At 38.5% G+C, this 27,772-nt stretch overlaps 3 protein-coding genes across 7 annotated transcripts in view; 2 read left to right on the forward strand and 1 right to left on the reverse strand.

Moving 5' to 3' along the window:
- Positions 1 to 16,346, forward strand: CENPU (centromere protein U). 2 transcript variants are annotated; one of them, XM_005030497.5, is made up of 11 exons: positions 1 to 240; positions 1,127 to 1,244; positions 2,246 to 2,351; positions 3,077 to 3,164; positions 4,251 to 4,326; positions 5,325 to 5,442; positions 5,845 to 5,923; positions 6,778 to 6,825; positions 8,248 to 8,309; positions 9,652 to 9,808; positions 10,324 to 10,612. In XM_005030497.5, exons 1-11 carry the CDS (start codon positions 190 to 192, stop codon positions 10,459 to 10,461), a joined length of 1,041 nt encoding a protein of 346 aa, XP_005030554.4. In that variant the 5' UTR covers positions 1 to 189; the 3' UTR covers positions 10,462 to 10,612. The 2 variants fall into 2 exon arrangements, with proteins under 2 accessions (XP_005030554.4, XP_071893344.1); XM_072037243.1 differs by lacking the exon at positions 10,324 to 10,612 and adding an exon at positions 15,518 to 16,346 and having other exon boundaries at positions 102 to 240.
- On the reverse strand, positions 10,553 to 27,458 carry PRIMPOL (primase and DNA directed polymerase). Of its 3 annotated transcripts, XM_021279217.4 has the most exons (14): positions 26,249 to 26,453; positions 25,580 to 25,606; positions 22,775 to 22,956; positions 21,701 to 21,792; positions 20,643 to 20,784; positions 19,086 to 19,233; positions 16,404 to 16,694; positions 14,589 to 14,751; positions 13,446 to 13,534; positions 13,052 to 13,138; positions 12,860 to 12,968; positions 12,404 to 12,486; positions 12,275 to 12,321; positions 10,553 to 11,277 (listed from the first exon to the last, which is right to left on the reverse strand). In XM_021279217.4, the coding sequence occupies exons 3-14, from the start codon at positions 22,949 to 22,951 to the stop codon at positions 10,972 to 10,974; spliced, it is 1,734 nt and encodes a 577-aa protein (XP_021134892.4). In that variant the 5' UTR covers positions 22,952 to 22,956; positions 25,580 to 25,606; positions 26,249 to 26,453; the 3' UTR covers positions 10,553 to 10,971. The 3 variants fall into 3 exon arrangements, with proteins under 3 accessions (XP_021134892.4, XP_027312088.3, XP_005030553.4); XM_027456287.3 differs by lacking the exons at positions 25,580 to 25,606; positions 26,249 to 26,453 and adding an exon at positions 27,325 to 27,458; XM_005030496.6 differs by lacking the exon at positions 25,580 to 25,606.
- The window catches only part of CASP3 (caspase 3), a 12,921-nt gene continuing 12,192 nt past the window's right edge, over positions 27,044 to 27,772 (forward strand). The window contains exon 1 of one of the 2 annotated variants that reach the window (XM_021279218.4): positions 27,044 to 27,068. The gene's annotated coding sequence lies outside the window, so the exon portion shown is untranslated. Of the gene's footprint in view, positions 27,069 to 27,312; positions 27,471 to 27,772 lie in introns of those variants that run through there. The other variant, XM_027456288.3, reaches the window with a different exon arrangement.

Raw genomic sequence — 27,772 nt, forward strand, 5'->3', positions numbered from 1 at the left:
TTCCCCTCCCCTTTCCGGAGGCGGCCATGCCCGGCCCGCCTTTGAATCGCGGCGGGAAGGTGGCGGCGGCCGTTGGCGGCCGTGAGGCGAGGCTGGGGCGGGGCGGCCGTGAGGGACGGGGGGCGGCTGCCTGAGGGGCGGGCGGCCTCGGCTGCGGTTGCATATTTGGGAGACCACGCTTCAGGGTAAATGTCCTCCAAGAAAAAGCTGAAGAGACATCGTTCCAGAGATGAATTCAAGGTAATTTTCTACGTTTTGAGCTTAATTGAAACAATAAATTATTCGTTGTTTTACCGTGCTTTTGTGTCACTGATTGCGGAGGCGGATATATGTACGTTAACGCAGGGCTTTCCTTGCATAAATGTCGGGAGCTTTGCTCTGGGAACACAAATTGTACGGGTCGTGCAGGCTTAGTACAGGCTGTAAAGTCTTTTTTTTTCCTTTAGGAGTAGTACATTGTCAGGCAAAATGAACCATTGACTTTCGAATAGGCAAAAATTTGAAAACAACTTCGTAAAAAAAAAAAAAAACAGCTTAAAGAGGAAATAGCTGATGTGTTCAGTAGCGTAAAACCCGTGAGGTGCTGCTCAGTGCCAGTAAACTTAAAAGCTTGTGAAGTCAATGCTTTCTTCTAATTCCTTCTCAAGGTACACAAATTAGCGAGGAAGCTTATTTCCATATTTACAGTGTGAGTAGCACACTTGAAAATATTTCCTAAAGTAATGCCATTCTCTCCTGTCTTTCTGTTGTCCGGAAGTGTCTGTATAGTGCTTGGCTTGCATGTTCCATCTTCCATAAGAAGTTACACTTTGAAAAGTGAAAATGAAAGTCATTTCCAAATCGAAAGTTAAAATGAAAATCTCATACACTTGGTTTTGTAAATACAAACTACGGTATAGCATAAAATAGCTGTGTATGCTAGTTTCATACCATCACTTCTCTTAGGGAAAATAAAGCATAGCTTGAGGAAAAAAGTGCATGCTTCAAGTGCTTTATATCATAGCTTAGAAGTCACTACTGGTTAAATGTACTTTTAGTCAAAAGTTCTTGAAATTCATTGTCATATTCAATCTGCAATATGATAAGAAGTTTGGATGAGCTAGCTATTAATTTCATATGCTTCCAGGAAGACAAAAGCGGTTCCGGTCCTCGTTGGAAATTACTTCCACCCGAGGAACCAGATGTCTCAAGGATATTGAAGGTGGCTGGAGCAAATCAGCTTGAGGAGCTTGACGATTCATTTGGTTAGTATTAATTTAAACATATGATTTAAATGAACTAACCACGTGTAAACACTGAAATATTTTGTCCCTAGGAAAAGGTACTGTTTCTTTGCCAACAGAAACTGTGGGCAGGAGACAGAGCAGAGAGGGGTTTTTTTTGTTTGTTTTTTAGGGGGAGATGTTATGTTCTGTCATTTAGGAAGTAAATAGAATAATGTAGTAATATATGCCAAGTAAAATTTGATGGTAATATACTGGCTATTCAAGTTTTATAGTGTAAATAGTAGAATTTCATGCAATATAGCGGTGCAATCATGTAAGAACTTAGATTTTAAAAGGGAAGTTCAGTTTCTTAAGTTATTCTTTGTTAAATTACACAAATTATGAAGTGAAATTGTTAAAGAGAACATACATGGCAGCAAGCTCAGAAGTTCACAGGGATCTTGTTCTGCTGTTTTCAAACATAAGTCCACCACTAAATCATTTCCCTAAGCTCCACGTCCCCACGTTTCTTAAATTCCTCCAGGGATAGCAACTCTACTGCCTCCCTGGGCAGCCTGTTCCAAAGCCTGACCTCCCTTTCTGTGAAGAAACTCTTCCTGCTATGTGATCTAAACCTCCCCTGTGCAAGCTGAGGCCATTGCCTCGTATTCTGTCACTTGTCACGCTTGATGCCCTCCTCGCTGCAGCCTTCTTTCAGGTACTTGCAAAGCATGATGAGGTCTCCCCTCAGCTTCCTTTTCTCCAGATTAAATAGCCCCAGTTCCTTCAGTTGCTCCTCATGTCTTGTTTTCTAGTTCCTACCAATAACAGTTAGGCAAGTATAGAAACTCTGATGCTTTGACTATTTGAAGATTAGAAAAAATGCGTATAATACTTTTAACGAGACTTCATTTGCGTAAGTGAGCAGGCCACAAAAATTTTAACTGAATGCTGAATGGCAGGCAATGCTAATATACCCATGATCTTTGCCTCAACAGATGGGAACAGTTTTCATACAGCTTATTTTCCATTATTCACAGATCACCCTTTGCACAGTACTGCTGTGGATGCTTATGGAGAGGAACGTTCGGAAAGCGAGTCAATTAGTCATGTTTCAGCTCCACAAACCAAAAACACAGGAAGAAGGTCTGGTGAAAAAATAATTACCAGCATTTGTTTGTTTATTTATTTTAGATTAAATGTTTTGTTTGTCAGGTTTCACTAACTTCTTATTAAAAAGATACCTAAAATCTCCCAGATGAGAAACCAAGAGTGAATAATATCCAGGAACACAAAAAATGGGAGAATGAGCTAGAGTCTGCCTTCTATAAGTAGTACACTGATTTAAGTAGTTACTATAGCTCTTTTTTTTTTTTTTTTTTTTTTTTTTTTATGAAAGGATGGCTTTGTGAGGTGTAAATTAGTCCTCTAAATCCTGGTGTCTTTAAAGTTTAAAAAGGGGAAAATAAGACAATAACAGTGCTTGTATGAGGTTGTGTATTTCTTCATGTTTTTGTTTTTTTTTTCCCCTCAGCCCTCTGACCCCCCAAAGGAATATTTTTCTATTCCTGCTAATTATACCAAATATTAATTTTGTGTCTATTTCAAAGTTTCTCCCTGATACAACATGTTTGTCTCAGTCGTCTGTTAGAAATGGGTTTCTAAATTGTTGCGAGGTTTGCTGTTGATGGATAAAGATTCTGTTCCCTTTATATACCACTTGAAATTTTAATGTAGTTATGTAGGGGAAGCTGAAAGGGACAGCAGTACAACATGTTACCCAAACCCTAAGATTTTGTTGTTTGTATATAGAATATCATTTTTCTCAGTATGTAGTTGGCTTACATGTGTTTTTTTTTTTTTTTCCCTAGTAAACAAATGCACTTGAAACTGTCTGAGAATGATGTTGACAAATCCAACTCAGATGATTCTACTGATGAGCACCTTAAGGAGAATATGGTATGGAGACCATTGCATGAGTATATCAGTCAAATCATTTTTAACTTGATGCCATGCTTGCATTGGATAATGGTGGGGAAGGAAGACCTTTCATTTGCTTTTTAGTACTTAACTGTATGCCAGATAATTAGTCCTCTTAATATTCCTGTGAGATTGCCAAGTGTTAAGTGAAATGCTTAAACCTACATGGTCATTTCAATGGAGAATGTAATGGCTGGGGTCCTGTAGTCCATTTTAATTGCTTGTTTGGCAATATGTTGTTATTTTTTTTCTTTTAAATGAGTATATTTACATCTGGAATATATGTTTTTAAAGAATGCCATAGTACTTGGTATACAAATCAGTATAGTTCAGTATAGAAGAACATTTATGAGAGAATTTATTTTTTCATTGATAAAATTAATTTTGAAGATATATTGGAATTAGACAAAAACAATTGATATTGAATGAGTGTTTTTCCGTGCTTAGGCTGTAATTAATGTGAAATGATTTTGGCCAGCTCAGCTTCTGGTTCTGAGTAAGAGTTAACTACTTTGGGAAAGTAGGCCTGTGATAGAAGAAGCAATGCAGTAGTTTGTCTAAAAGCTTTTTACCTACTGAAATTCATTGGAATTGTTGAAATTTGTGTTGTAAATCTCAGGACATAATGTTAGTCTTCTATCAGTGAACTGCACATAAGCAGCACTGTTGTTGAATACTTCCTGTGACATGAGAGTAATTGTAAGTAGAGAAGGAATTGGGGCAGATGTAGGTGAAAAGGAAGGTAAGGAGGAGGTGTTGGACAGAGAACTGTTGATACTGGTGCCTATGCTGAACTGAGGGGCCTTAGGCTCCTTAAAGTGTTCCTTAAAATCACTGTCTGATGTGTCGCTTGGTTAGTGCAGCCAAGCAGCTGCTGTCCCTGCGCAGTGTAATCAATGTGCTGTGACTCTGATGAAACAGACCTCAGTAAATGGTACCTAGTATTTCTTGACTGAAACATCACCAAAAATGCTTTCCTGAATTCTACCTGATTGCTGTCTCTCAGAATTTTAAGTGAGTGCACCTAGGTTCTATTTCAAAGTTAATCTGCTTTGTGTATCACAGAAAGCTCCAAGTACTGCTCAACTCCAGTTGAAAAAGAAGAAACAACCTTCAGAGGAGAGCACGCCAGACCCTTCTGGTAAAGCAGACCTTTCAAAACTCTTGCGTAGTTGTATCTCATTCAAAACTAATATTTTTCCTTAACTTGGCAGTCTCTAACTTCTGATATGTAGTGGCGTACTGCTTTGGGAGGTTGTAATTTTAATGCTGGTCTAAACACTCATTAGCAATGGATAAATTGAGGCGCTGGTGTGCCACACAGTTCTGATCCTGATGGGTTGCATCCCTGGACTTGCCTATTACTGGAGCATAGATGTGTGTCACCCTTTGCAGGCAGTCTGGCTTCCTCTGGGGGAAGCTTGGATCCATACTCCAGTATGTCCCTTGGTTTTAGTGCCTGGAGCACCAGATTGTGGGGCACAACTTGGAGTAACCCTGATTTACAGCAGAGACACAACTGTTAGTGTGAAGACCCTTGAGACAGGGAGCTTCAAGATTGTGGCATTTTTTTGGGATGTGGAGAAACTGTTTCTCAGGTGTCATCTTGCCTCCTTCAAATTGTACCCCATTACATTCAGGTAAATCTAGATTTACATTTGGAGTGCATGAAGTTTCTGTGGAATTAGTGGTTAATATTACTGCAAAGTTTTAAATAAATATATTTGCATATACCTTTTTTAAGCATATATGGTAGTAATACAAATATGATATAACAATTTATGATTCTTTTAGCAATGAAGGTTGCCCAAACTGAGGTGTAATTTTTACAGCTCAGACAGCTACATCACTGGGTAGTTTATCAGTTAGAGTAATGATGTTCTCCTGGACTTCTTTGAACTGATGAAGAATAAGAAATAAGATGTGTATGCATGCTCATTCAAATTTTAAAGTGTACCCAGATAAATATATATAGTTGTTCAGCCTAAAACATGAAATAACTTGTATTTCTGCATTTCCAAGTTTAATATTAAAATATTCATAACTCTTTGATAAGTTATTTTAATGTGGGCATAATAACTTCTGTTTCAGAGCATGTACCTGAACTGTGTAATGCTTATCTTTATTCTGTTGTTTCAGTTACTAGCCCGGTTTCTGTAGAGGTTTGGTGTCCCAAAGATCTGAAAAGATCTTCCAGAGATATTACAGAACTGGATGTTGTTCTGGGTGAATTTGAAAAGATAACGTCAAATTACAGGTAAATATTCTACTTTCCTTTGGCTGAATACTCAAAGCCTTATAAACAAATTACCTACTTTTTTTGCTAGTAGACTTTCCCTTGGGTAATGCAGTATAGCTTAGTTAACGTTCTGATGTAATTTTAATGATTGTTAGGCTTCTGTGATACAAGTACTATTTATATGCGATCTTAAGGAAGTGGTCTCCAGGAATTTGATATTTTTCCAAACAGAAGAGCAACACTTCTCAGCTGTTTTCCAATGTAGAATTTAGGTTATTGCTAGAATATGAAAGGCCCACAGTTGCTTGTGCTGATAGCTATTTAACATTGGGTTTTATTTGTATTCAAAAGAATGCTTTTGGATGTGATTTCCCCTTTACTAAACCAAGTGGGTTGTGTTTTATCCCCTGACTTCTGCAGACAAAGCATAGAATCAGGAATTTGCAGAAAAGCTGTCAATGGCTTCTGTTCTGCTTTCAAGGACCAAATCACTGATCTTGTAAGTATACAGTAAAATAAATAAATAAATTTAGGCTTGACATAAGGAGGGGGTTCTTCACGGAGAGGGTGGTTGCACACTGGCGGTGTCAAGAGTTGGACTTGATGATCCTTAAGGGTCCCTTCCAACTCAGGATATTCTATGATTCTATGATTCTATGAAATATTTGTGGTAATGATTTTAGAGCTGTGCATTACATTGTATATCACGTAGTAAAACCGGAGAGCTGTGTAACTTGAAGAAGCAAACAATTATGGAAGACATTGTTTTAAGAGCTCCTGGACTGGATTTTTACAGTGTCTCAGCTCCCCTGGTGTGTAGTAGCCTGACTGAAGCCTCTACCATAGCTTATGAAAAATAATCCTTTTTAGTTAACAGTGTGACCCTAACTGTCAAAAATTATTAGCGTGGAAGACTCAGAATTCTTCTCACTAATTTCAACTTGTAAAATAAACTCAAACTCTGTTGTGAGAAGTAAAATGGATGAATACTAAAACTATAGTTCTAAGTGATTCATTAGAGTAAACAAGTTTTAAAATGATTAAATTTATACATTTATATAAAAGTTATGGAAAAATTGGGATAGGTAGCATTACACTAATTGGTACCAGCAGTATTACATGGGTTAACTGGTGCAAGATGACTAACATTGTGTAGCAGTCTTCCTCTGGTATGAAGAGGGGGGAGAGAATTGATACACTTGTAATATTCCTTTGAGCAGCTGTTTTATTAAATAGCTTTTTATGTTATTACCAAGTACTTTTTCAAAATTAATTCTTGCAACCATGTTTTTAGGAGGATAGAGGTGAAATCCAGATCCATCATCAATCTGTAATGCTTCTTTTCCCCCACAGATAACAGAAGTCCAAGAATTAAAGAACATGAAGAAAAAAAATGCTAAGGTAAATATGTGAAAGACAGGCTATCACTGAAATGTACAGCATAGAGATAATGGGTGTTGAAATTTCAGGAAGCTGACTGAAAGAAATAAAATAATTCACAAAAAGAAGTGCACTGTTCTACAGAACCAACTGCAAAAACAGGATAGGGCACCACCAGAGTATGGATTGCACACTGCATACACTTACTGTTGTAACAAGAATGAAAACACATTAGGATGTGTAAGTATTTATGCATGAGTATTTATGCATCTTATTTTTTTTTTGAGCAAGCACTGGTGAGGCCCCTGGGGAACCAATTAAATATTGGAAGTTCACCTTCAAGAAACACAGATGAATATAAAATCCAGAAGAGAACAGCAACAATTGGTGAAAACAGATTGTTTATTTTAAAGGAGAGTAGTCTTAAGGGAGATGCACTCCCTAAAGACATGCAAGTTTTTATTCAGAGGAGGCATTTCCTCTGTTCATTTGGGCTTGAAATGCAGCAAGAGAAATACAGGCTGTAGGAGAAACTAGTGCGGGAGCAGAAAATATTGGAGTGGTTTCCTCAGGAGAGAGGGTGATGCCCCATAGCAGAGAGAGTTAAGAGCAGGGTAAGCCCTATCTTCCCGAGACATATTTTAGGTACACTTGATATTTCTTGTGAGAAGTGGCTGTAAAGCTCTCTGCCTTCAAACCTGGTAATCAGAAGCATGAAAGAGCAATTGGAACAAACAAAGATTGAAATTTGTTGTCTATTTCTTGATATTGCTTTGTTATTAATTATTAAACAATTTAACCTACTTAGCAAACACATACAGTGCACACACCTCTTCAGCAACCTTTTTGATGACTAGTAGCTTCTAACAATTGAAGTAAATGGAAAGCTTATTCTGTCAGGCAGCAATTAATGTGCTGAAGATGAGAAGTCCTAAAAGTCCTGTTAATTTGAGATGAAACAGTACGCTATTTAGTAAAATGAAAATTTTAATATGCATCTGGCATTCACAGTTACTTAGCTTCCTTTTTTTGTATCTTATATGCTTGTTTAAACCTCAGTTTATAGTTACTAAATTGATACCTTTTGCGAGACAAAAGAAAAAAGGATATAGTTATACTTAATTCCATAGTTATGGCAGTCATACTGAACATATGTTTGTATTCATCTGTATTCTTAAACAAAGAAACCTGCTGGAGTTTAGCATGTTTGAGTTCAAATCCTCACAACTTCTTTTCTACACTTGTAAAGCCAGTGTTCCTCAGGAGACGTTTTGGATGGGGATGAGAGTTTAGCACTGTAAAGCTATTTAAGGTCTGGTATCTTCCACACCTTGAGGTTTCATGTTTCTAGTTCAAAGAAAAAAAACAGTCAATGACATTTGAGTTGTTTGCCTGTGATGTTACTGAAACAGGTTCAAAGACTTTCTTCGCTATTTGTTACAGGTAGTGGCAGACATCAAAAAGAAAAGGCAGCGACTGATGCAAGTCAGAGAAGAGCTAATTGGGTATGTTTCTAATAATATACGGTATGTTTTTGTGCAATAATAGCCTGAAAAACTGAAGGAGGCTAGTAGTTCATAAAAATCAAAGAAAAAAAATGTTACTTTCACTTCAGAGCTATTTTGATGAAACTAATTCTGTTCTGTATTGCTTTCTCTTCTTACAAAAGCTCAGGATAACCTCTCCTTTCCGTGGTTCAGTTGCCTAGAGTATTTCTTCAAAGTTCTCTTATGTAATTGTGGTCACCGGGGCACTATTTCAGACAGTATGTTTATAAGAAAAACACTAACGTTATAATGGGAATTGCAAAGGTAATGAAGCAAAACTTACAGAGGCGGTACAGAGTTTGTTTTTGAGGGTAAGAGAATTATTCATTGCATTGCATTTTAGCATGGATGCCTCCGAATACATGGATTGCTACTGTCTCACAGAGCCACACAGTTCCCCTTCTACAAGGTGGCATTAATCTTAAATACCATTTAGATACAAAACAGAGAAAGCTAAAAAAATGTTTTCTTTAGAAAAATCATTACACTTCCCCAAATCCAATTGGATAGGAGGATAAAATTTATACTGAAGCTGCGTATACCATGCATGCCAAGTCTATAGGGACCTGCATAGACATGGATCCACAAAGGCAGATGAAAAGCCCTTTCTCTGTGGTCACATGAGCCTTTTTATCTTTGCAGTACTGTGGACAAACTTCTCTGAAAGAAATAAAGGCATCCCTCAGCCTGGGTTTAACCCCCTCACACACAGACTGAAAGCTACCTTCACGTTTCTTGTGTTTTAATCATTTGATCATTCTGTAAAAGTTTGTTGGTGTTTGTTTGTTTTTTCTGGAGCTTAAATGAAAATGGCATTTTGTGTTCTGTTTTTGGAGTACTAATCATGCTTTGAACACCATCTAGTAGATGGAGCCCCTCAGCTTGCTTAGGAGTATCTTGTTTGTGGATCTTGAGTGTGCTTCAGCATAAGCACCGAACGCCTCAGCCTGCAGGCTGGTGTCTGCAGAAGCACACAGCATAGTTATGGAACTTCACTGGTTTTTGGGTTTAAGTGCTTAAGAAAGATTGGCTATATTGTCAGACTTGACAGTAAGACTTGGAAAAAGGTGGTTTTTTGTTGTTGTATTTTTTTTTTGTGGATTTGGACCTGTTGTCTAGTTTAAATAATACTACTATTTTTTTTTTATACTACTTTTTCTATTTAAACAGTATGTTCTACTAACCTACGCTTCTTATTTCTGATCTACCTTTCCTTAAGTCGTCTTCAGAGGAAATAGATTCACAGTCAGTCATGAAATAAATATTCTGATGTAGTCATCAAAGCATTGATCTTTTTCAGAGCCGAATCACAACTGGTAGAACTACAGAGAGAATGCGCTGAGGTACAGGAGAGGAAGTCTTCCTTGACACAAGCAGTTCAATTCCTTACTGATTTGAAGGAACTACAGCAGGACTACTTGAATTACAGAGAAGAAAACCCAAGAGAAAAAGTGGTGGTGAGTACACATTTTTGCATGTGTTTCTAAACTGTTCTGGATCAGCCCCCTTCACCCCATCCCCTTTTTTTTCCTCTGGAACTGACAAGTATTTCTATTAATGACTAGCCGACATTAAATAGCAGAGTTTTGTTACCTGTTTTTGTGGAACCAGCTTGAGAATCACTACTGTAACTGCAGTCCAGCGTCTCACTTGTGTTGGAAACAGGTTATTTCAGAGAAATTCTGATACCTGATTCTATGTCCAGGAATATGAATATAAGTGTTATCCTCAGGTCTAGCTTTGTTTTCTTTTTAAATAGAAACTGAAGAAAGACTAACAGTGAGAACCAAGTAATGAACTTCAATCGCTTTGATTAAAGATTATCTAAACTTGGCTGTTCTTCACTTTTGCAAGTCACATTGCACGATTTCAGGCAGAGGAATAATAAATAAGTCATATGTGTATCTGTATTTATTTTTTCTCCAAGAATTAAAAATGTTGCTCTGTAATTTTATTTCCTTAACAACAACAGTATGGAACTTCCAGCCTACCTGCTCTGCTGGTGGAATCACGGAGAATTCTAGGAGCAGAAAGACACTTTCAGAATATTAATAGGAAACTGGAGGATGCTCTGGACCTACAAAGAGAGAAGTTATCAAAGAAAGATTAAGTGCTTTTTAACATTTTTAATCTTGGGTAATTTAAGTAACGTGATCTTGAAAACAACATATTGTTTAAAAAGAGAACACGGGAACTTTGGATGGACCTAGTGATAAACACTTTTTATTAAATTTGTATTTGAAATAAATAATTTCCTCCCATTTCTGGAAGTGAAGAAATGTATTATTTGTCATATCAGTAAAAGCTGGACCAACAGCTAACAAAATAGAAACCACACAGCAGTAAGTCTTAGAAGTGCTAAACTCCTTGAAGCAGCCTTCATGAAGAACGTTCAGGCCAGTATTTTCCAGCCCCAGTGTAACCTTGTGTCCTCTCTTCATGCCTCTAAGATTATCCAGTTATAAGGATGCTTTTAGTTCTTTGTCAGTTCTTTGTCTAACAGCTCTCAAAGAGCGCTTTTGAGCTACAGCACAGTATCTTTCACAGAAGGCATGTGATACACATGTTGTATTAAAGCAAGCTTTGTTGCTACTAGTCTGTTTGTCAGCCAAGTTTCTGATTAGCTGTCATCTTTGTTGCAAATGTCTTGTGTCCTTAAAGTTTCCAACAGAACTTCATCAGGAATGTCTTCCATGCTGTAATCCAGACTGTCATTTGCAGCTTCTGCTAGCTCCACATCTTCAGTAGCTTCTACCAAACAGGCATCATCGCTTGCATTGTCCCACTCGGTGTCTGTTACCTGGAAGTCTTGAGACATGCTTTCTTCAAGAGATACCGAGCTTTTTGGCAAATCTGCAGGGTTAGAATGGGGTTTTACTTTTTCTTCTGTGTTCCCACATCCATCCATAACCATATAATCTTCTTCCTTTTAGAAACATAACATATTATTTATTACACACTAAAATGTTTTCCATATTTCTAAATGAAACTAGTGCTGAACTCTTGCAATTGTCACGTATAATGAATACTATAGAAAGCTGGCTAACAAGACTTCCCAGCAAGTTAATTTACAGCCACATTACCCATGGAAGCCTGTTTCAGTAGAAAAAGGAACTTATTGTTTTGCAAGCAAACTAAAAATAGTCTAGTGTACACAGATTTTTAAAATGATACAAGGTTAAAACTTATTTTAGTGTCTATCTAAAGATAGCGTAATGGCTTGAAAATGCATTTAAATCACACTTGCTATGAAATAAAGCTAATAGCTATTGATGTTTTGCCTAAGTACAGCTTAATGTGCCATTCTACAGTCTGAAATTTAAAAGTGCAGTTGCAACAGTGTCAACTCTCAATACCCACTGAGTGGAAAAACTTAGGTACAGTGCTTAGAATCTAGGTCAGCATCAAGTCAGTTCAAATATTCTGCCCCTAGGGGTAAACCTAACTGCTTTTACACACTGAAATTCACTTAAGTGAACCTCACATTTGAGGGTCACTGACTTAAACTCGACTTTGAGAGAATTTTGACTGACACAAGTGTTCTAGGAACACTTATATTTTAGCTGACCCAGTATGAAGTCAAATGTGCACAGCAGAGGTTTACTTAGGCTGTTTTTTCATGCTATGCCTATTGTGGACTTGCAGATTTTATACTGGGAACTGCTGGTCCGGAGTAAGACAGAAGAAAATCTTTAGTCCCAGGTGAAGTTAGGCTATTCTAGTAATCTAGCTTTCTCTGGGTTAGATCTGCTGCTGGAGAACTTACAAATGAATATACAGAGATACCACAACAGCAGAGCTGCTGTGTGGAGCTACTCTATGCTAGTGTAATTACTGTATGGAGCTTAACAAACTACCTGAGGTAGCAGGGATTTTCAATGACTTGTTGATATGACAAGATGTGATAAGACAAAAGCACATACCTCTTTGAAGAGAGAAGGCAGACATATCCCAGGTGGTAATGGAAAGCCTAAATCAAAGAGAAGGTGTTTAATTAAAGTTAAGATTCAAAAAAGTATTAAGTATAATTGCTTTGAAAACAAGATACATACTTTGTGATCTGAAGTTTTTTTCCCTGCAGACTGGATCGTGGCACTTCTGATACCACACTTCCTTCTTTAGATCTACCAGAATCCTATGAATGAAATACTTTTGTTTTTAGTAACAGTATGTGAAGAAAATAAATATGTACAATGTGAAACTCTGATGCTAAACAAAGAGATTTTTTTTGTCCCCAAACTATGGATATTGTTTCATACATAGTCTGTCATTTTTCCAGTAAGCTTCAGGCTTATCTCTAAAGTCAAGATCTTGTATCACAATAAATTTAGAAAAAATAGAATAAAAAAGCACTGTACACCCAGAGTAAGATAGCAGTAATTGTAACAGGTGATGATTCTATCCATAAGAATTTTTCAGTGTTTTTATAGAATTACAATTGAGCAGGAAAATAAACAAGCTGTTCTAAACTGAACTTAGAGTGAATACCAAACAGTTACAGAACATACATTATGTTGTTACTTTTGTGGGCTCTTCCAATATTTTCACACCACCGGTAACCAGAAATATCATACACAAGTATTTCCTCCAGAGAAAAATAACTCCATTGCCGTATCCCTGGGCGGGAAAAAAAAAAAAAAAAAAAGGTTATAAACTACTGCTGCAGACTATTTGTTTGTAAATAGTAACATGGTTTTTACCTCCTTGTACTCCGTCTTTATTAACCAAAGAACGAACAAAATAATCGATTTCTGGATATGGTGAATCCTGATAACCTTCCATGGACTCTGTTAAAACAAAAGCCACACATTCATCCTGGTTTTGTAGTTTTAATGTAATTCTAACATGCTGTTATGTGATATATAGGCCATAGACACGATTCACACCAGGTCCTTAAATAAAAGCTGGGACCAGGAGAGGACCGTCTGTGGCACTGAAGCACTGCAGAGCACCCATCAGGACATCCCTATGCTGCCTCCTGCAGAAGCGTAGCAAGAGAAAAGCCCTCATATAAGCCATCGGGTGTGTAAGTCACAGCACGTCTAACTTAAACATACTTCCCCCAGCCCATCCAGCAGAAAAGGCTTGTAGTACCTCTACAGCTTCTGGTTTTACTGTTTAAAAAAGCAGACGTTCTCTCTTCTGAAAAGCTAGATGACAGAACTCTTGTGTCATCCTCAGAGCTGAAAAACAGGGAAGGCAAAGGAAGATGTGTGATTCTTACAGCACAGCACAGTATGGCATAACAACATCTAACGCAGCATGCTACAACAACAGAGCAGCTGAGGGGAGCAGCCTCCAGAGAAGCCCATCTCGCCTCATCCACGCTGTGATCCAGTCAGTATGCTGCCACCTCACAGCCCCGCAGCGCCTTCTCGCAGTTTCCTCTGACCATGCAGCAGAGGGCAGGATTTCCTCCTGCAAACAAGCAAAATTTTCCTGGCAAAAATCCCAGGAGCCAGCCATTTAAAAGTCTCCTGCTGCACACTCTTAAAGTACTTGCTATAGATGCAATATTTAAACAATATATACCCTTTGAAAGGTTTCAACCTCATTTTTTTTTTTTCTCCCTATCTGCAATGAACTGCTTTTTCTTTCCATACTGCTACCTGCAAGCCAGCTGATTACAGAAGGCTAAACTTAACACAGCAGAATTTCTCACCCACATTTACGGCAGACTCAGCTGATACCTGTCATACGAATACACTACGTTATGCATGCTATCAGGCTACTAGCACCAGTTCAGGAAAATGAACATTTTATAAAAACTGAAGTCACAAAAAATAAGTTTTAATAAAAATACTATATGGAGAGATGTACCATTTTAACCTTTCTGCTGTAATGATTACTAATTACAGTAATTACATCTTAAGCCCCAGGTCAGTACAAAGAAAAATATATAGACACAAGAAAACTGAGGTTATTCTATGAGACCATCACCAACCTGAGGAGGTATCTGTAACATATGAGAAATCTGGTGCACAAGTAAACGTACAAAAATCCTTTTTACTTTTAACAGACTTTGGATGTTTAAAGGTAGGTTAAAGAAGAAAATTGAGTCCCTTTTTTTTTTCTCCTAAAGCAAAACAATTCTACCGGAAACTCCTAAGTTACACTGTAACAATGTTCCTGGAATACCTGCTCATTGGTATCAGTTATTCCTAACTGCTGGGGGAGAAAAATCACTGAAATATGTATTTAAAAATATTTAAAACTCTGCTGGAACTAAATCCTTACCTAATATTGCAGACCAAAGAAGACAGAAAATATGCTTCTTCCAAGGACACATTCTCTTTGCAAGTAGGGACAAACTTATTATCCTCTGCTATTGTCAGAATCACGTTTTTTCCTGCTTTTGATGATTTATACATCCGTAAATTTCTGTTCTTTGTATAAACTCCTAGAGGAAAACAAATATTTCACAACATAACTGTACTGGTAAGGATTTAAGATACTTAGTGCTGGTAAATTAAACAATTTTTCTTAGACCCAACTAAGGGCTCGGGAATGGACAAAAACTATTACTGATTTCTGCTCACCTCCCACAGAAGAAATGCCAGGGCTGTGCAAACATGGACATTTTTCATAGTACAGATTTAAAACACCCAATACATCTAGGTCAGCATCACTCTGATGTTAGCATTGCTAAAGGTTTATCTTCAGTATTAAAAAAAATATCGCGCTTTCACAATAACTTTGTGAAATACAACTAAAGCTGAAAAAACTACAAAGTTATTTTAATCTGAAATGACATCACATCCATCAAACTTCCTGTTTTCTGCATAGCAGACACCGCTTGTCTGAAGTGTGCAGGAAAGCGTATCAGGGAAATTTAATTCCAGTCTCAAAAACAAACAAACTAAAAGTATAGTAAACATTGTCTAATCTGTCCCAGAATTTATTGGAGCACTGGGTTCTTTATTTCTAGACTGCACTTAATTTTCATGAAGATAAAGGAACTAAAATGACTCAACACAGTCACATCGCTGTCTGTGCCTGCACTCTCAGTTACTCAGTAACTCAGTACCCCAGCTATTTTGATTTTAGACTTCCAGTTTTGTGGTAACGTGGGTAGCATAAATAGTGATGGTTTAATCTGGGGGGACTAATATCAAATACGTAACAGGTGAATTGACAACAATGGTTTGTTTTTCTTTAATTTCCAGTCACTAATGTGCTTGATGGAATTTTGAACAGTAGATGCAGAAAGTAATCCTGAATCTGTGATGGAGAAGCCTGATGAAAGGCCAACTTTGGGACTACGTTACCACAAATTAGACATACTCAAGAGGTCAGCAATCAAAATGATCCTGTACTCCACGAGAAGAATTTGAAGTAATGCAGGTTCTACAGAGAAGTCTGAGGAAAAACATGATAATCAGTCTTCAGGTACATAAATTGCTGCTGTAGAAAAGTGTGCTAAGATATTTTCACTTCACTAAGGGCAAAAGGCAGAGAATTCAGATAGTGTTGGAGGAGGGTGGAACTTTCAAACTTTAGTTTTACCAAGGGTGTTGTGCTCTTTGAGATTTTTAACATTTCAATTCCATGAATAGGCAAAGAACAGCTAGGCCATGAAGTGCCCAGCCCTAATTTCTATTATTCTATCATCAAAACCCAACAACTGCCATTCTAAATAGCGGAAGAAGCCTCAAGTTCATGTGTGAATCGGTACAAAAGACCACACCTTTAAGGCTTGTTCTGTAATCAAGCAGCTTCTAATTCAACTGAAATGTTAGAATGCAATATATGCCATCCCCTTTTAATCAAAATAGGTGCACTAAGTCCTTAGGAATGAAATTAGAGTTGTGTGGCAAGAGTTTCTTCCAAATTCTGAATAAAATTAAATGTAGTAATATAAAGTTCCGAGGGCAAAGAATCTAAGGCTCCTGTAAGTACAGCATTTATGACCGCTGTTTCAGCATGTATTATATTTGAATTAAATTCTGAACGTAGGCACAACATGCAATCTGTAATCAAATATTACAGAACATATAATTTCTTAACTTTTGCTGTATCCTAAACAAGCTTAAAAGCACTTGTTATATTTACCTAGATCCACAAAAAGTTGCTTGTCTCCTTCTTTATCATTTACTATTAGAAAGGAAAATTCAGAATTTTCTCCATGGTTTGATGTTTCTACTTCCTTTGTTTGGTGAGCAATGGCTGGCCAACCTTTAGAAGCATCTTCAGCTGCTGTGGGGTTTGTAAGAGAACCATCTACTTCAACTGTGGGTGAAAAACACTGGAAAACACGTTCTGCTCCTTCTTCTGGAACCACAGCAGCAGCATTACTCTCCATTAGTCTTATGGCAGGCTGCAAAATGGTTCTCACAAAGTTACCTTAAAAACAAAACAAAACAAAACAGATAACTCTATGAGTCAAGAAAGAACTTAACAGTTCCTGTGCAAACATTTTCAGAACAGCCAAGATGGAACTGGTTGTAGTTGCTTGGGTTTTCTTTCCCCTCTGGGATTTTTTTTTTTTAAAACCTTTTAGACCAGCCCAGTACACAATCTTTTTCTGGCTAGTAAACAAGAAACCCATGCTTGGCAAGAATTTATACCCTTTTTTTTTTTTTTCCACCAAAAGAAAATAAACAATTCTGTGTGTATTAATTGTGACATATGGCCACAATCTTCCCATCTGCAATTTCACTACTGGGAACAGAGAGAACTGAGAAATTAGTTGGTTTGGTAATAACTTCATTAGAAATAAAGGTAAAAAAGTGAAACAGAAATGCATAGGCTGTCACTGCAGTTTCCCTAGCAAAACCTCTGAACCAAATTCAATCTCAGTTAAAAGTGCAAAAATTAAACAAAAGTCTTTTGTGGCTTTCAGACAATTTCTCCTACCCATCCTGACACCTGCACCATTGCAGTTATACATGTAGACTCTGACAGACAAGATCTCAATTTTAAGCCATCATTTTGTGCATGACTCCTGACAAAATGCTTATGAAATGATATTATTGAAGACATGATAGTTTGTCTTCCAGAATGACCAACACTACAATGATGAATTTAAAAACCATTGAATGTTTCTGAAAAATATATTAGCTTGTAAGTTAAATATTAGACAAAAATCTTCATGTCACATCAAAGAATATATAGTTTATAAACATTCTGTGAAGTTACTTCATGAAATTGTCTGCATTTTTAGATATATACTAAAGTATTTTGCACACAGAATAAAGCTAAGCTTTAAGCCAGGTGTGTCAAACAGGTTACTAAAACACCCCAATAAAAGTCTCAACTGTATTATTTATTACTGATATCATACACAAATTTAACTGACGTATCACAATTATAAAATGGATTTGTACCATGACTTCAACGTTTGTTAAAAAGGCAAAGGCAGAACATGCATACACAATCTAAAGACATTCTTTAGTCTGATAGTAAACATGTCAAGTTCACTTAACAGTGGAGACACAAAACACTTAGCTAATGGACTAGAATAAATAGTTCAAGCTTCTGCTGAAAGAACTGACTAACACAATTTAGCTATCAGGATCATAGGCTAAAATTGCTGTCATACCAAATTATTTATCATCCACGTATTACCTAAAAGTTTTCTAGTGGCACAGGAGTTAAAGACCATACTTCTGAAATAAGAATGGGAATGATACTATACAAGTCTTTTGTGTTCATAGCTGTTGCTACAGTGTCACGTAACAAACACTTCTGTTATAGGGACACAGATTGCACTGCTCCTAAGAATGAAAAATAGTTTTTTAACATAAAAAAAATAGGTCTGAGAAATCCTGTTGCCTTTGTGCTGAAGGATCTGAATTTTGCCTTGGGTTTATGTTCAGGCCATGAACTTTGTCTGTATATTACAAATATTATGGGGGAAAAAATGTAAATGCACACAGACCCAGCCTCTCCTTACAGTTTGTTTTACTCCTCCAGTTGCTCATGTTGACAAGACCTTTCATAGATGATTTCTCAGAGTAACACATACGTGTTGACCCCACACCCTTTGATTCAACAGTACATGTGTTATCCACACAGAATGACTAGACACAATCCAAAAGAAAGAGTAAGATTTTCCTTAATGATTTGCAGGGCTAGAAAGAAACCTGGAACACAACTAAAAGCAAAGAGCCCATCTTCCAGTATTTCAACAGTATGTTCAAAACCCTCCTGTGAAGTATGGAGGTATTATTATACTTATTTTACAAATATAGTGATGACAATTCTGAACTGGTAATTTTTTGTGCTGGAGTTACTCTATGCCATCAAATCCCAACTTACATCAACAACTGAAACTGCTTTCAGCTTTCTCTGAACCATGTTTACAAGTACTCGTGGTTTGAAGCCATCTTTGTCCTGACTTTCTGACCCTGTGCAGAGCACAAACCAGCGGTATTTAGAGCCAATAATCTTAACTTTAATTGTTAAGATTTACACAAATCTTAAAATTAATCAATTACTGTACAAAAATCTTCCAGCCAAAAACCAGTCTTGCCAGCGGTTTTGCAAACAAACCACAGAGACATGAAAAAGTTCCGTTGTAGAAATGCAAATAATAATTATAGAAAAAGGAAGTAGAAGATGAGTTGAGGAATGTGAGGCTTAATTAAATAGAAATAGTCGTTTTTGCTGGGAATACATGGTTGTTTTCACATGTAATTCAATTAAAACCAATATTCAAACGTAAGATGGCCCTGTGATAAGTCAAAACCTCACCTTTTATTTCTAGTTTATAAGTGAAAAGAACACACTTACCAACATGAATATTATCCTTAAATACGGTCTTGTGGGGTAGGAATATTAAGTGTCGACTAAATTTTTCATCAGTACTGGAATCTAAATTCAAGACGTCTTTGGCTGAACAGTTAACATCATAAAGTTCTTTCAACTTTTGGCTGACAAGCTGAAAATTATATAAACATTCATTAGGCTGTTTTCTTTAGCATTTGTAATAGTAGTGTCTATAAAACCTAAAACAAATGCAGATTCTACATTTTCTTAATCTTTTTTTTTTTGTTCATTTTGATACAAGTAATTCAAATTAACTCACAATATGCCAATTTTTAAAGAAAACTGACATACATTGTATCTTCTGAATTGAGCAAATCACTGAATATAGTAACAGTGATGGGGTAAGCAGCTTTTCAGGTCAAGGTCTAATATAGTGGCTCTATCCCTATCTTTCTCCCCGCCAACAAAGCAGTTCACACCCACAGTGCCATTAATTCTAAGGCAAGCTTAACTAGTATCTAAGATAGAGGCTAAATAGAAGAGTGAACTAGCACACCAACACTTTATATCAGAAGACCCAACAAACAGTAAACAAGCAGAAAACAATAGATGTCCAGCTCTAAAAACCTGCTATAAGCTAAGCGTCATTACTCATGTTTAGGACTGGGATTCGGAACCTGGGGTCTGGACGTTTATGACTATAGCATCTTATTTCCTCCCCAACCAGCAAATCCAGAGATCTCTATCTAACCCTAGGAGATTTGAGAACTGATTCACAACAGAGTAAAACCCTCCAGATTCGTTACCAGCTAAGTGTTATTTACAAAGAAGTAACCTCATTCATCTTACTCTTTCTGTTCTAGTTAGAGACACCAGATGTCTCACAAATAAATGGCCACTGACAAAGAGATTTTGTTGGAACAGAAGACATTCTTCTAAAAACCTGCTTTATTTTCCATCTCTGAGATATTGCAGTTGCAGTGTGTCTCGTTTTCCAGCTGAATTTGCAATAGGATAGAAATTTGCACAACTTAATACAATTTATAATGAGCAAACATTTAACTTTAGGTGTCAAAATTGATGACTACAGTCACCTCCTGCTCTCTACATCATAATTATATCAACTGTAATGAAATTCCGTCTGAAGGTGTCTTAACATTAGGAGGAACTGATCTACGCCTTGATATATGATTGCGCCTGTTAGAAAAGGAAATGATTTGCAGAATATTCAAATAAAACTTTTATTGATACTATTCTGAAGAATAACTAAACACTCCTTCAGTTTGACAGCTTTGAAGTGGCAGAGCATGTAAAACAATCTGCAAACAAACTCACCATAACAGTAAACCTCCAGTGAATACAAGCATTTCAACAACCATCATGCTAGTATTTCCTTTTGATAAAGCAGGCAACTTATGCTTTAATTAAAACAGTACTTTTCACTTTGTTAAAAATGCCCACTGACTCTCTAATCCTTTTTCATTTTACTACAATAATCAAGATAAGGCGGTAAATACTTAGGTTTTATATTAAACCAACAACAAATTCAAATTAGTCTACAACATGACTGTGCCATTTTACCTCGATTAACTTTGCAACCATACTCTTGCCGTCTGCACCAGGATTTGCTGCTTTGTAAAACTCCAAATCAAAATAAAGTTTGCAAGCATCTTTTTCAGGAATCACCTCATAGCAATGCATAAGACTTGTTTTATAACCTTGGCTAAGGAAAAACAAAAACAAATTATGACCTCTCATGATAAGCATTATACATACCTATCAACTGCAAACACCAACCCACACGTACTACACAATGTTTTATCTCTTAGTCAGGCACTCGCATTAAAACCAGTAACAGCTCCATAGTGCTTTGAAAAAAATGTAACTAACATTTTCTTGGTCTAAAATTTAAGTTTGGAAAGTGTTCCCTCCATCCCTATCCTTGAAGTCTTACAATATCAACAGAAATGGTTTGGGGAATTTAAATAATGATGTAAACAACAGGAAAAAAAATTGAGAAAAAAAAAAAAAAAACAATGTTATCAGTCCTAAGTCTTAGGCACAAAAAATAAGATTACATAGAATTATTTTTATTTTTTTTCAACTAAATTAAAAACTAAGAAAGCTTAATCTTCTTTTCAAATTGAGAAAAAATATCAAGTCTACAGTTCATACAAACTTTGACTCTTACATTTGTTTTACTTCAAAACCAGGTATTTTATTGTAAAACAAAAATTGGAAAAAATGTTCAGCAAATTTTCAATACCTGAAACTGCACCATGAAAAAGCATAAAATGGGAATTGGACATTTATATTAATACCCATTTAGGTTGATATATGACTAATCACAGAAATATGTTTGCATCATTTGTTGACATGATCCCCTGAAGAAAGCTGACAGTAAAAGCAGATCTACTGCTATTAAAGTTCAGTAGTTGGGGTCCTTAATTCACAGGAAATAATGGCAGTCTGCAGCTCAAAAGAAAGGTGAAAACCACTGTAGAATAGATTGGATTGACATTATTAAGATTTTCCCCATGGCCAAGATCAAACCTTGAGCAGCCCTTTACAGCTGTGCTACTCTGAGCAAGACTGACCTATCCCCCAGCAAAGTATAGCATACATTTTTAAATACTTACATGTAATAAAACCAAAGCTCTTTGTATGTTGTCACGAGGTAAAACCTCTGTCCATTTTTTGTGTTCTTTTCCAAGGCAAATACATGAACATCCTTTGTAAAGAAAAACATTGAAGGATTTTTTTTTTTAATTACTATTCCGAAAACTAATTAAACTCTTCAGAAATTCCTATATCCATTCATTTATTTGGTCAAAGGTTAGTTAATGTTAGGAAACTAAGTAGTAGATCGCTTATCCTTTTTTAAACTAAGTAGCATCTGTTACGTGAGTAACAAATGTGAAGCTTTTCTTTGCTGTGCATTCATGCAAATTCTGTTTTCTCAGTAGTCTTTTTTTTCCTGAACACCAGCAAGTACCTCTAACAGGAGGAAGAACAATGTCCTAAAACAAACACTGTAATGGGTGTGATGGCAACATATGGCTTTACAGCAGATAGTCTTTAGACTCTGTTATTTAAAAACAAAAATAGAAATCCAAAACCAAAACAAACTAAAAACACCACTACCAAGCCAGTAAAAGTACATTCAGGAAAAGATATGTTGCATTATATTTCTTTAAAATCGGCAGTTTGAAAAGTATTAAATATAGGGAACTGAAAACAAAGGATACATTTTAAATAATGTATTTATTTGGATCATTACTTCTCAGCATCTTGCTACTCTGACGCCAGTAGAGTTGCATTGTTCTTTTTGTCTCTGCCTCCTGTCATTCTCTTCTTCATTTTCTCCTCCTCTTTCTTCCTACCCAACTCACTTCCTTCCCATTCTCCTGCTACCTTCCTTATATTCAGAATGAATATAATTATAATCACTTATAATCAATACAATGTTGCCAAAAAAACACTTCTACTGTTAGAGGTTAACTCCACATCTCAATTCTTATGTTACAACTAGTACTTAGAGCTAGCAACCTCCAGTATAGCATGATCTAAAAAGCCGAGGAAAAAAAAAGTCTCATGATTGCAAAAAAGGGATTTTGCAATCTGACAAAGACTTCATTGTTAACCAACTTTTAAAATCAAGATCATCCTTGAATGCACTTGAAGCACAGAGACATTCACCTAGCATAATTTACCTCTTTGCAGGTTTTTACATAGCTGAATGCTTCGGCCTGCCGACAAAATATTTTCCAAACAGGGGATGGCTCAAAGGGGGACAGCTTTGGTCTATAAACCGCAGGAAGTGGGTTTCTTTCATAGTGAGATGCTAGTTCTTCAACTTTCCTCAGCCTTTCTTCCCATTTTCTCTTCATTTGTCCTAAAGCAATTACAAATAGATCAATATCAATTTTGAGGGCTCACTTTTAATATATTCTATACACGTTGTTGCCTTTTAATTCAATTTTTGTTGGGCATACTTTATTTAACTAAGAGTAGACAACACCCAACCTTGCTATGATACTCCTTTCAACATCAAATCTTCTTACGCAGTTTTGGAAGGTAATTTATTTTCATGTTAATAGCATCAGAGATGAACACAACAGAATAGATGTAGTAAGGCAGGCAGCAGCAGTTCCCCAGCAGCCTGTGCAAGGAGAGGCCCCTGGTGGAGCAGGCTGTCCCCCTGCAGCCCATGGGTCCCCCATGGAGCAGATCTCCACGCTGCAGCCCCCCCACGGGTGGAGGAGCCCCCGGTGGAGCAGGTGGATGTGGCCTGGAGGAGGCTGCGGCCCATGGAGAGCCCCCGCAGGAGCAGGCCCCGGGCCGGAGCTGCAGCCTGTGGAGAGGAGCCCACGCAGGAGCAGGGGGTCTGGGGGGAGCTGCCCCCACCCGTGGGGGATCTGTGCTGGAGCAGTTTGCTCCTGGGGGATGGACCCTGTGGGACCGAGCCGTGTGGGAGCAGTGCTTGGAGAGCTGCTGCCTGTGGGCAGCCCCCACAGGCTCAGTTTGGGAAGGACCCCAAGGGAAGCAGGGGCAGAGAGTGACCGTGAGGGAGCAGCGGAGACAAAACCTCAGGGACTGACCGCAGCCCCCATTCCCTGTTCCCCTGCGCCACTCAGGAAGAGGTGGAAGAGTATAGATGGGGGTGAGGTGTTTTTAGTTTCTCACTGCTCTAGTCCGCTAGTGAGAGGCAATGATGCCCTTTTCCTTTGTATTTTCCCCACCTTTTCCTTTGAGGAGGGGGAGTGAGAGAGCGGTTGTGGTGGAGCTCAGTTACCCAGCTGGGTGAAACCACCACACTGCTTTACTGTTGGAGAAATGAATGAGATAATTGATTTGTGTGGGAACTGCATCATGGGTTCCAGACAAAGTTAAAGATTTCAGTGATTCTAGCTGCGCTTTTTTACTCTGAAAGCAAAAGATCTGAAATCCAAAATGAGCGCTCCGTTCTCTGCTGCCCACTTTTGTTACTGATCCGTAACACGTTCACACGTTTTAAAACCTAACCTTCTATATAATTCCTCGCAAATTTCAGTAGCAATCCTATCCCTTTTCAAGAAATAGCATGTGATGCAGCAGCACTTCCTATCACGCGACCTTTAAACTCCTAGGCATATAAAGTAATCCAAATACTACAAAGTGAGGTAGTAAAGCAGATTAGCATAACACACTATCGTTATTTTCATGTGTCATTAACTATCTTCTGGGAAATGTCATTGCCCGTCTGCACTTCTGCAAATGGCTGAGAGCATTGCTAAGAAACTGTGAAGCAGAGCAAGAGGAGTGAGAAGTAAAAAAAGAGTAAAGGTGCGGTTTTTGTTCTGCCTGGCTTAACCGCTCATCAGCCCTCGTTCTCAAAACAGCAATCTTGTTGCAATGGAAGAAAAGAATTAAACCAATGATACGTGAAAGTATTCCAACCATAACAAGATGGATCCACAAGGCGAGTTTACATATTTAAATATCCTTGTGGATTTCAAAACCCAGATTTTAAATTCTCTGAATCCCGCTTCAAGTTTTCCACAGAGGAGTTTCCTGGACACCTACATTTCCATCCATGGTACACTTACGCCTGCCTGTGTTTTGATCGTTTAGTGCCTTCATCAAGTCTTAAATAACAGAAGGCTTTTTTTATTTGTTCCCTTTTGTAGGGATCAAATATTATCTCTATAGATCTTATCAGACTGCTGACCTATGAATTTCCTCCACTCCTTTCCTTCTCAGGCTATTAGTTTCTTCTTTGGATATGAAAAGTGAAATTAGACAGCAATCAGGATTTCTCAGAAGTGCCAGCAGAACCTTTAGTTTCCTTTTGATGCTGGCAGTCGTGCCGTAAGCTAACTGGGTGCAAAAGCACAATAGATGTTCCCTAGATCAGAACTTTCCCACCAGGTCACCATTAAAATTAGGGAAGTGAAGGAGAATTCCCATAATCCTGAACACATTTTAAGCTTCCTATTTAGAGCAGTACATTATCTGGCAAAAACACAGCCTCTAGAAGGGGATATGAACCTGGGTGAGGATCAATGGCCCTTACTTTAAACTGAGATCTGTCACTGTCACTTCAGTCCAACCAGCTGGTGGCTTCCCAGCAGTCTAATGCGTCAGTTTTTTCCACGGTAACTTTACTTCCTATATCAACTATACCTAACATAACACATCTGTTTAGAGCATATACAATTTGCACATACCGACTAATAAGACTCCTGAGCTTATCAGGAAATTCCCACTTTGTTTTGGTCACTTCTGGCCCAGCAGAAGCAAAGGAAGGAATTATTTTTATTTCACTTGCCAGAAAGAAATTTTGTCACCAACATTCAACTCAGCAGAACGATAGCAAGAAGACACTGGGGAAAATACATCTTGTGGGAGATGACTTCATAAAGGTGCTAGTTCGTTTCCCCCTTTGATGAAATACTACTTTTTTAGTGATGAGAACACAGCACATCTTGTATTTCTATACCTTAGACTTGTTGTTTTTTGTAAACAAATGAACTCACCATTTCAGACACGGTGATTTTCTCTTGCTACAGGCAAAAGACAAACACAAAGGCATAATTTCATCCTATACAACCCTAGATTTCCGTAAAAAAAATATATAACAAAATGAAATACATACTCAAAAAACTGTAATGCTTGTGGACAAAACACTATCCACACCTGCTGCAAAATGAAACTTAAACATGCAAACCAACTACTATTTAAAATAGGATATTTACATTAGCTTCCTGGCCTGCACGACTCAAGCAACATATCTGTACAGCAGAAATTCATAGCCCTCAACAACAAGAAATCCATACAGCCTTAGATGAATCTATTAGAAAACTTTCACCCTAGTGCTAAATTTCTTAAGATGAGTGAAAAATAGCTTTATTATCCTTACACTGAGCTGAACTGTGGCATACTAATGAATGCTACGCATCTGCACTCAACTGTAACAAGGAACATAAAACTTTTATCTCACACTCCTAATATGAGAAAAAGTTCCTTCTACAGATAAGAAGCTAGGAATTTTGCACAAAATACAGGATATTAGACCTGGTGATAAAACCTCAAAAAGTAGGATAGGGCTTATTTTGAGAGGCCAGGAAACATAGTTTCTAATCTTAAACACACCCCAACTCCAGCTCCTAGAGGCCAATGTACCAAAAAGGAACTAAAATATAGACCTTAAAGTTCATGACGAAGCTGAAACTAGTCTGCAGGTTCCAAGAGCTATTGTGACCCATAGCGTAGTCTTAAACTGAGGAAAACAAGGAAACCTCAGAGAAAACAAGGAGACTTGTGGCTTTGAGCTAGCAAAAGCAAGGGAGATAAGGGATGAAAGCTAAAAGGCAAGGAGAAAAACAGCTGAAGGAAGATTCCACACTGATCTGTAGCAAGCTTTTGCTCCTTAAGGGTCATTAATTTATTAAAAACCACACTAATTGAAATGTTAATGCATGTAAATGTGGGATTTGGTGTGTCCCAACCCCTGGTCCTCTGGAATGCACAGACTCAACAGAGATAAGCTAGGTGAGCTAAAACCTCCACTGAAAAGTAGCCAGAGATAGTTTCACAAGTTAGCTGTGTATAAATAACAGTGATCCAAGTCAGAGGGGTGCTTGCTTTGTGAAAGATTGCCAAACACCTGATTCTGCAGAATTCTATAATTAATTACTTAATTGTAATACCTTTGTGGGGATTCTGACTCTGTGTGCTATTGGCTAGGCATACCAAGCACAAACCTACAGGTAATGCTTTTGGCATCCCAGCTGGGACTCCTAAATCAGTTTTGCTCCATCCAGCTCGTCAGCATCGGTGCCAGAGACCAAGAGCACCCTAGTGATTTTACTGGGGTCTGTCTTTCACCCTCTGAAAGGCTGGGGCACATGGTACAATGCTCTGAGGAATCCACCAAATACCAGGATAAAAGGGAAGTCACTGGACTGGTGAGCACTGTTCGTATCCTCCTGTGGGTATCTGCAGAGTGGATTGTCAGCCTCGCAGGTAGGTGCTGTGGTTTAGCAAGAACAGGAGACGGCCCCATGGGCTACCTGACCCAATTGATGGATTAATGTTGAAGCCGAGCTATATGGGAGGCCCCTTTTGAGGCCCAGACTGCTTCCAGTTGCAGCCCGATCGCAATTCACACCCAGCAGGAGCCGGGGCCAGCTCTCCAGGCACTGCTCAGCGCCTGGCCGCCCACCTCCCACCCGTGCGGGGACCCCCTCAGGGCGACCCCCGTCCTCCCCTCAGCACTCACCGCCTCAGCCAGCACCGCGCCGCCCGCCCTCCTGCCCGCCCTTCCCCGGGCGGAGCCAGCGAGGCGCTGAGGGAGGGAAGAAAGGAGGGAGGGCAGGAGGAGGGCAGGAGGCCGAGGCCGGACAAAGCAGCAGCGGCGGGGCCGAGGTGAGGTGCGGGGCCCGGGGGCTGCAGGGGCTGGGCGGGCGGGGAGCCTGCCCCGGGCAGGGCGCTGGGGCTGGGGGGCGGCCATGGCGCCCTGAGGGGCAGAGGCGGCCCCGCTGCGGGAGGCGCTGGGGGCGGCACGGCCCGGGGAGCCGCGGCGGGGCAATGGGGAGCCCTGCCCAAGGTGCTCCCGGCCTCGGAGAAGCTTTGGGTGCCCCATCCCTGGAGGTGCTCAAGGCCAGGCTGGATGGGGCTGTGGGCAGGTTGGGCTGGCGGGAGGTGTCCCTGCACATGGCTGGCTGGGC

The sequence above is a fragment of the Anas platyrhynchos genome, chromosome 4 (genome assembly GCF_047663525.1).
Source record: "Anas platyrhynchos isolate ZD024472 breed Pekin duck chromosome 4, IASCAAS_PekinDuck_T2T, whole genome shotgun sequence".
Classification (NCBI taxonomy): Eukaryota; Metazoa; Chordata; class Aves; order Anseriformes; family Anatidae; genus Anas; species Anas platyrhynchos.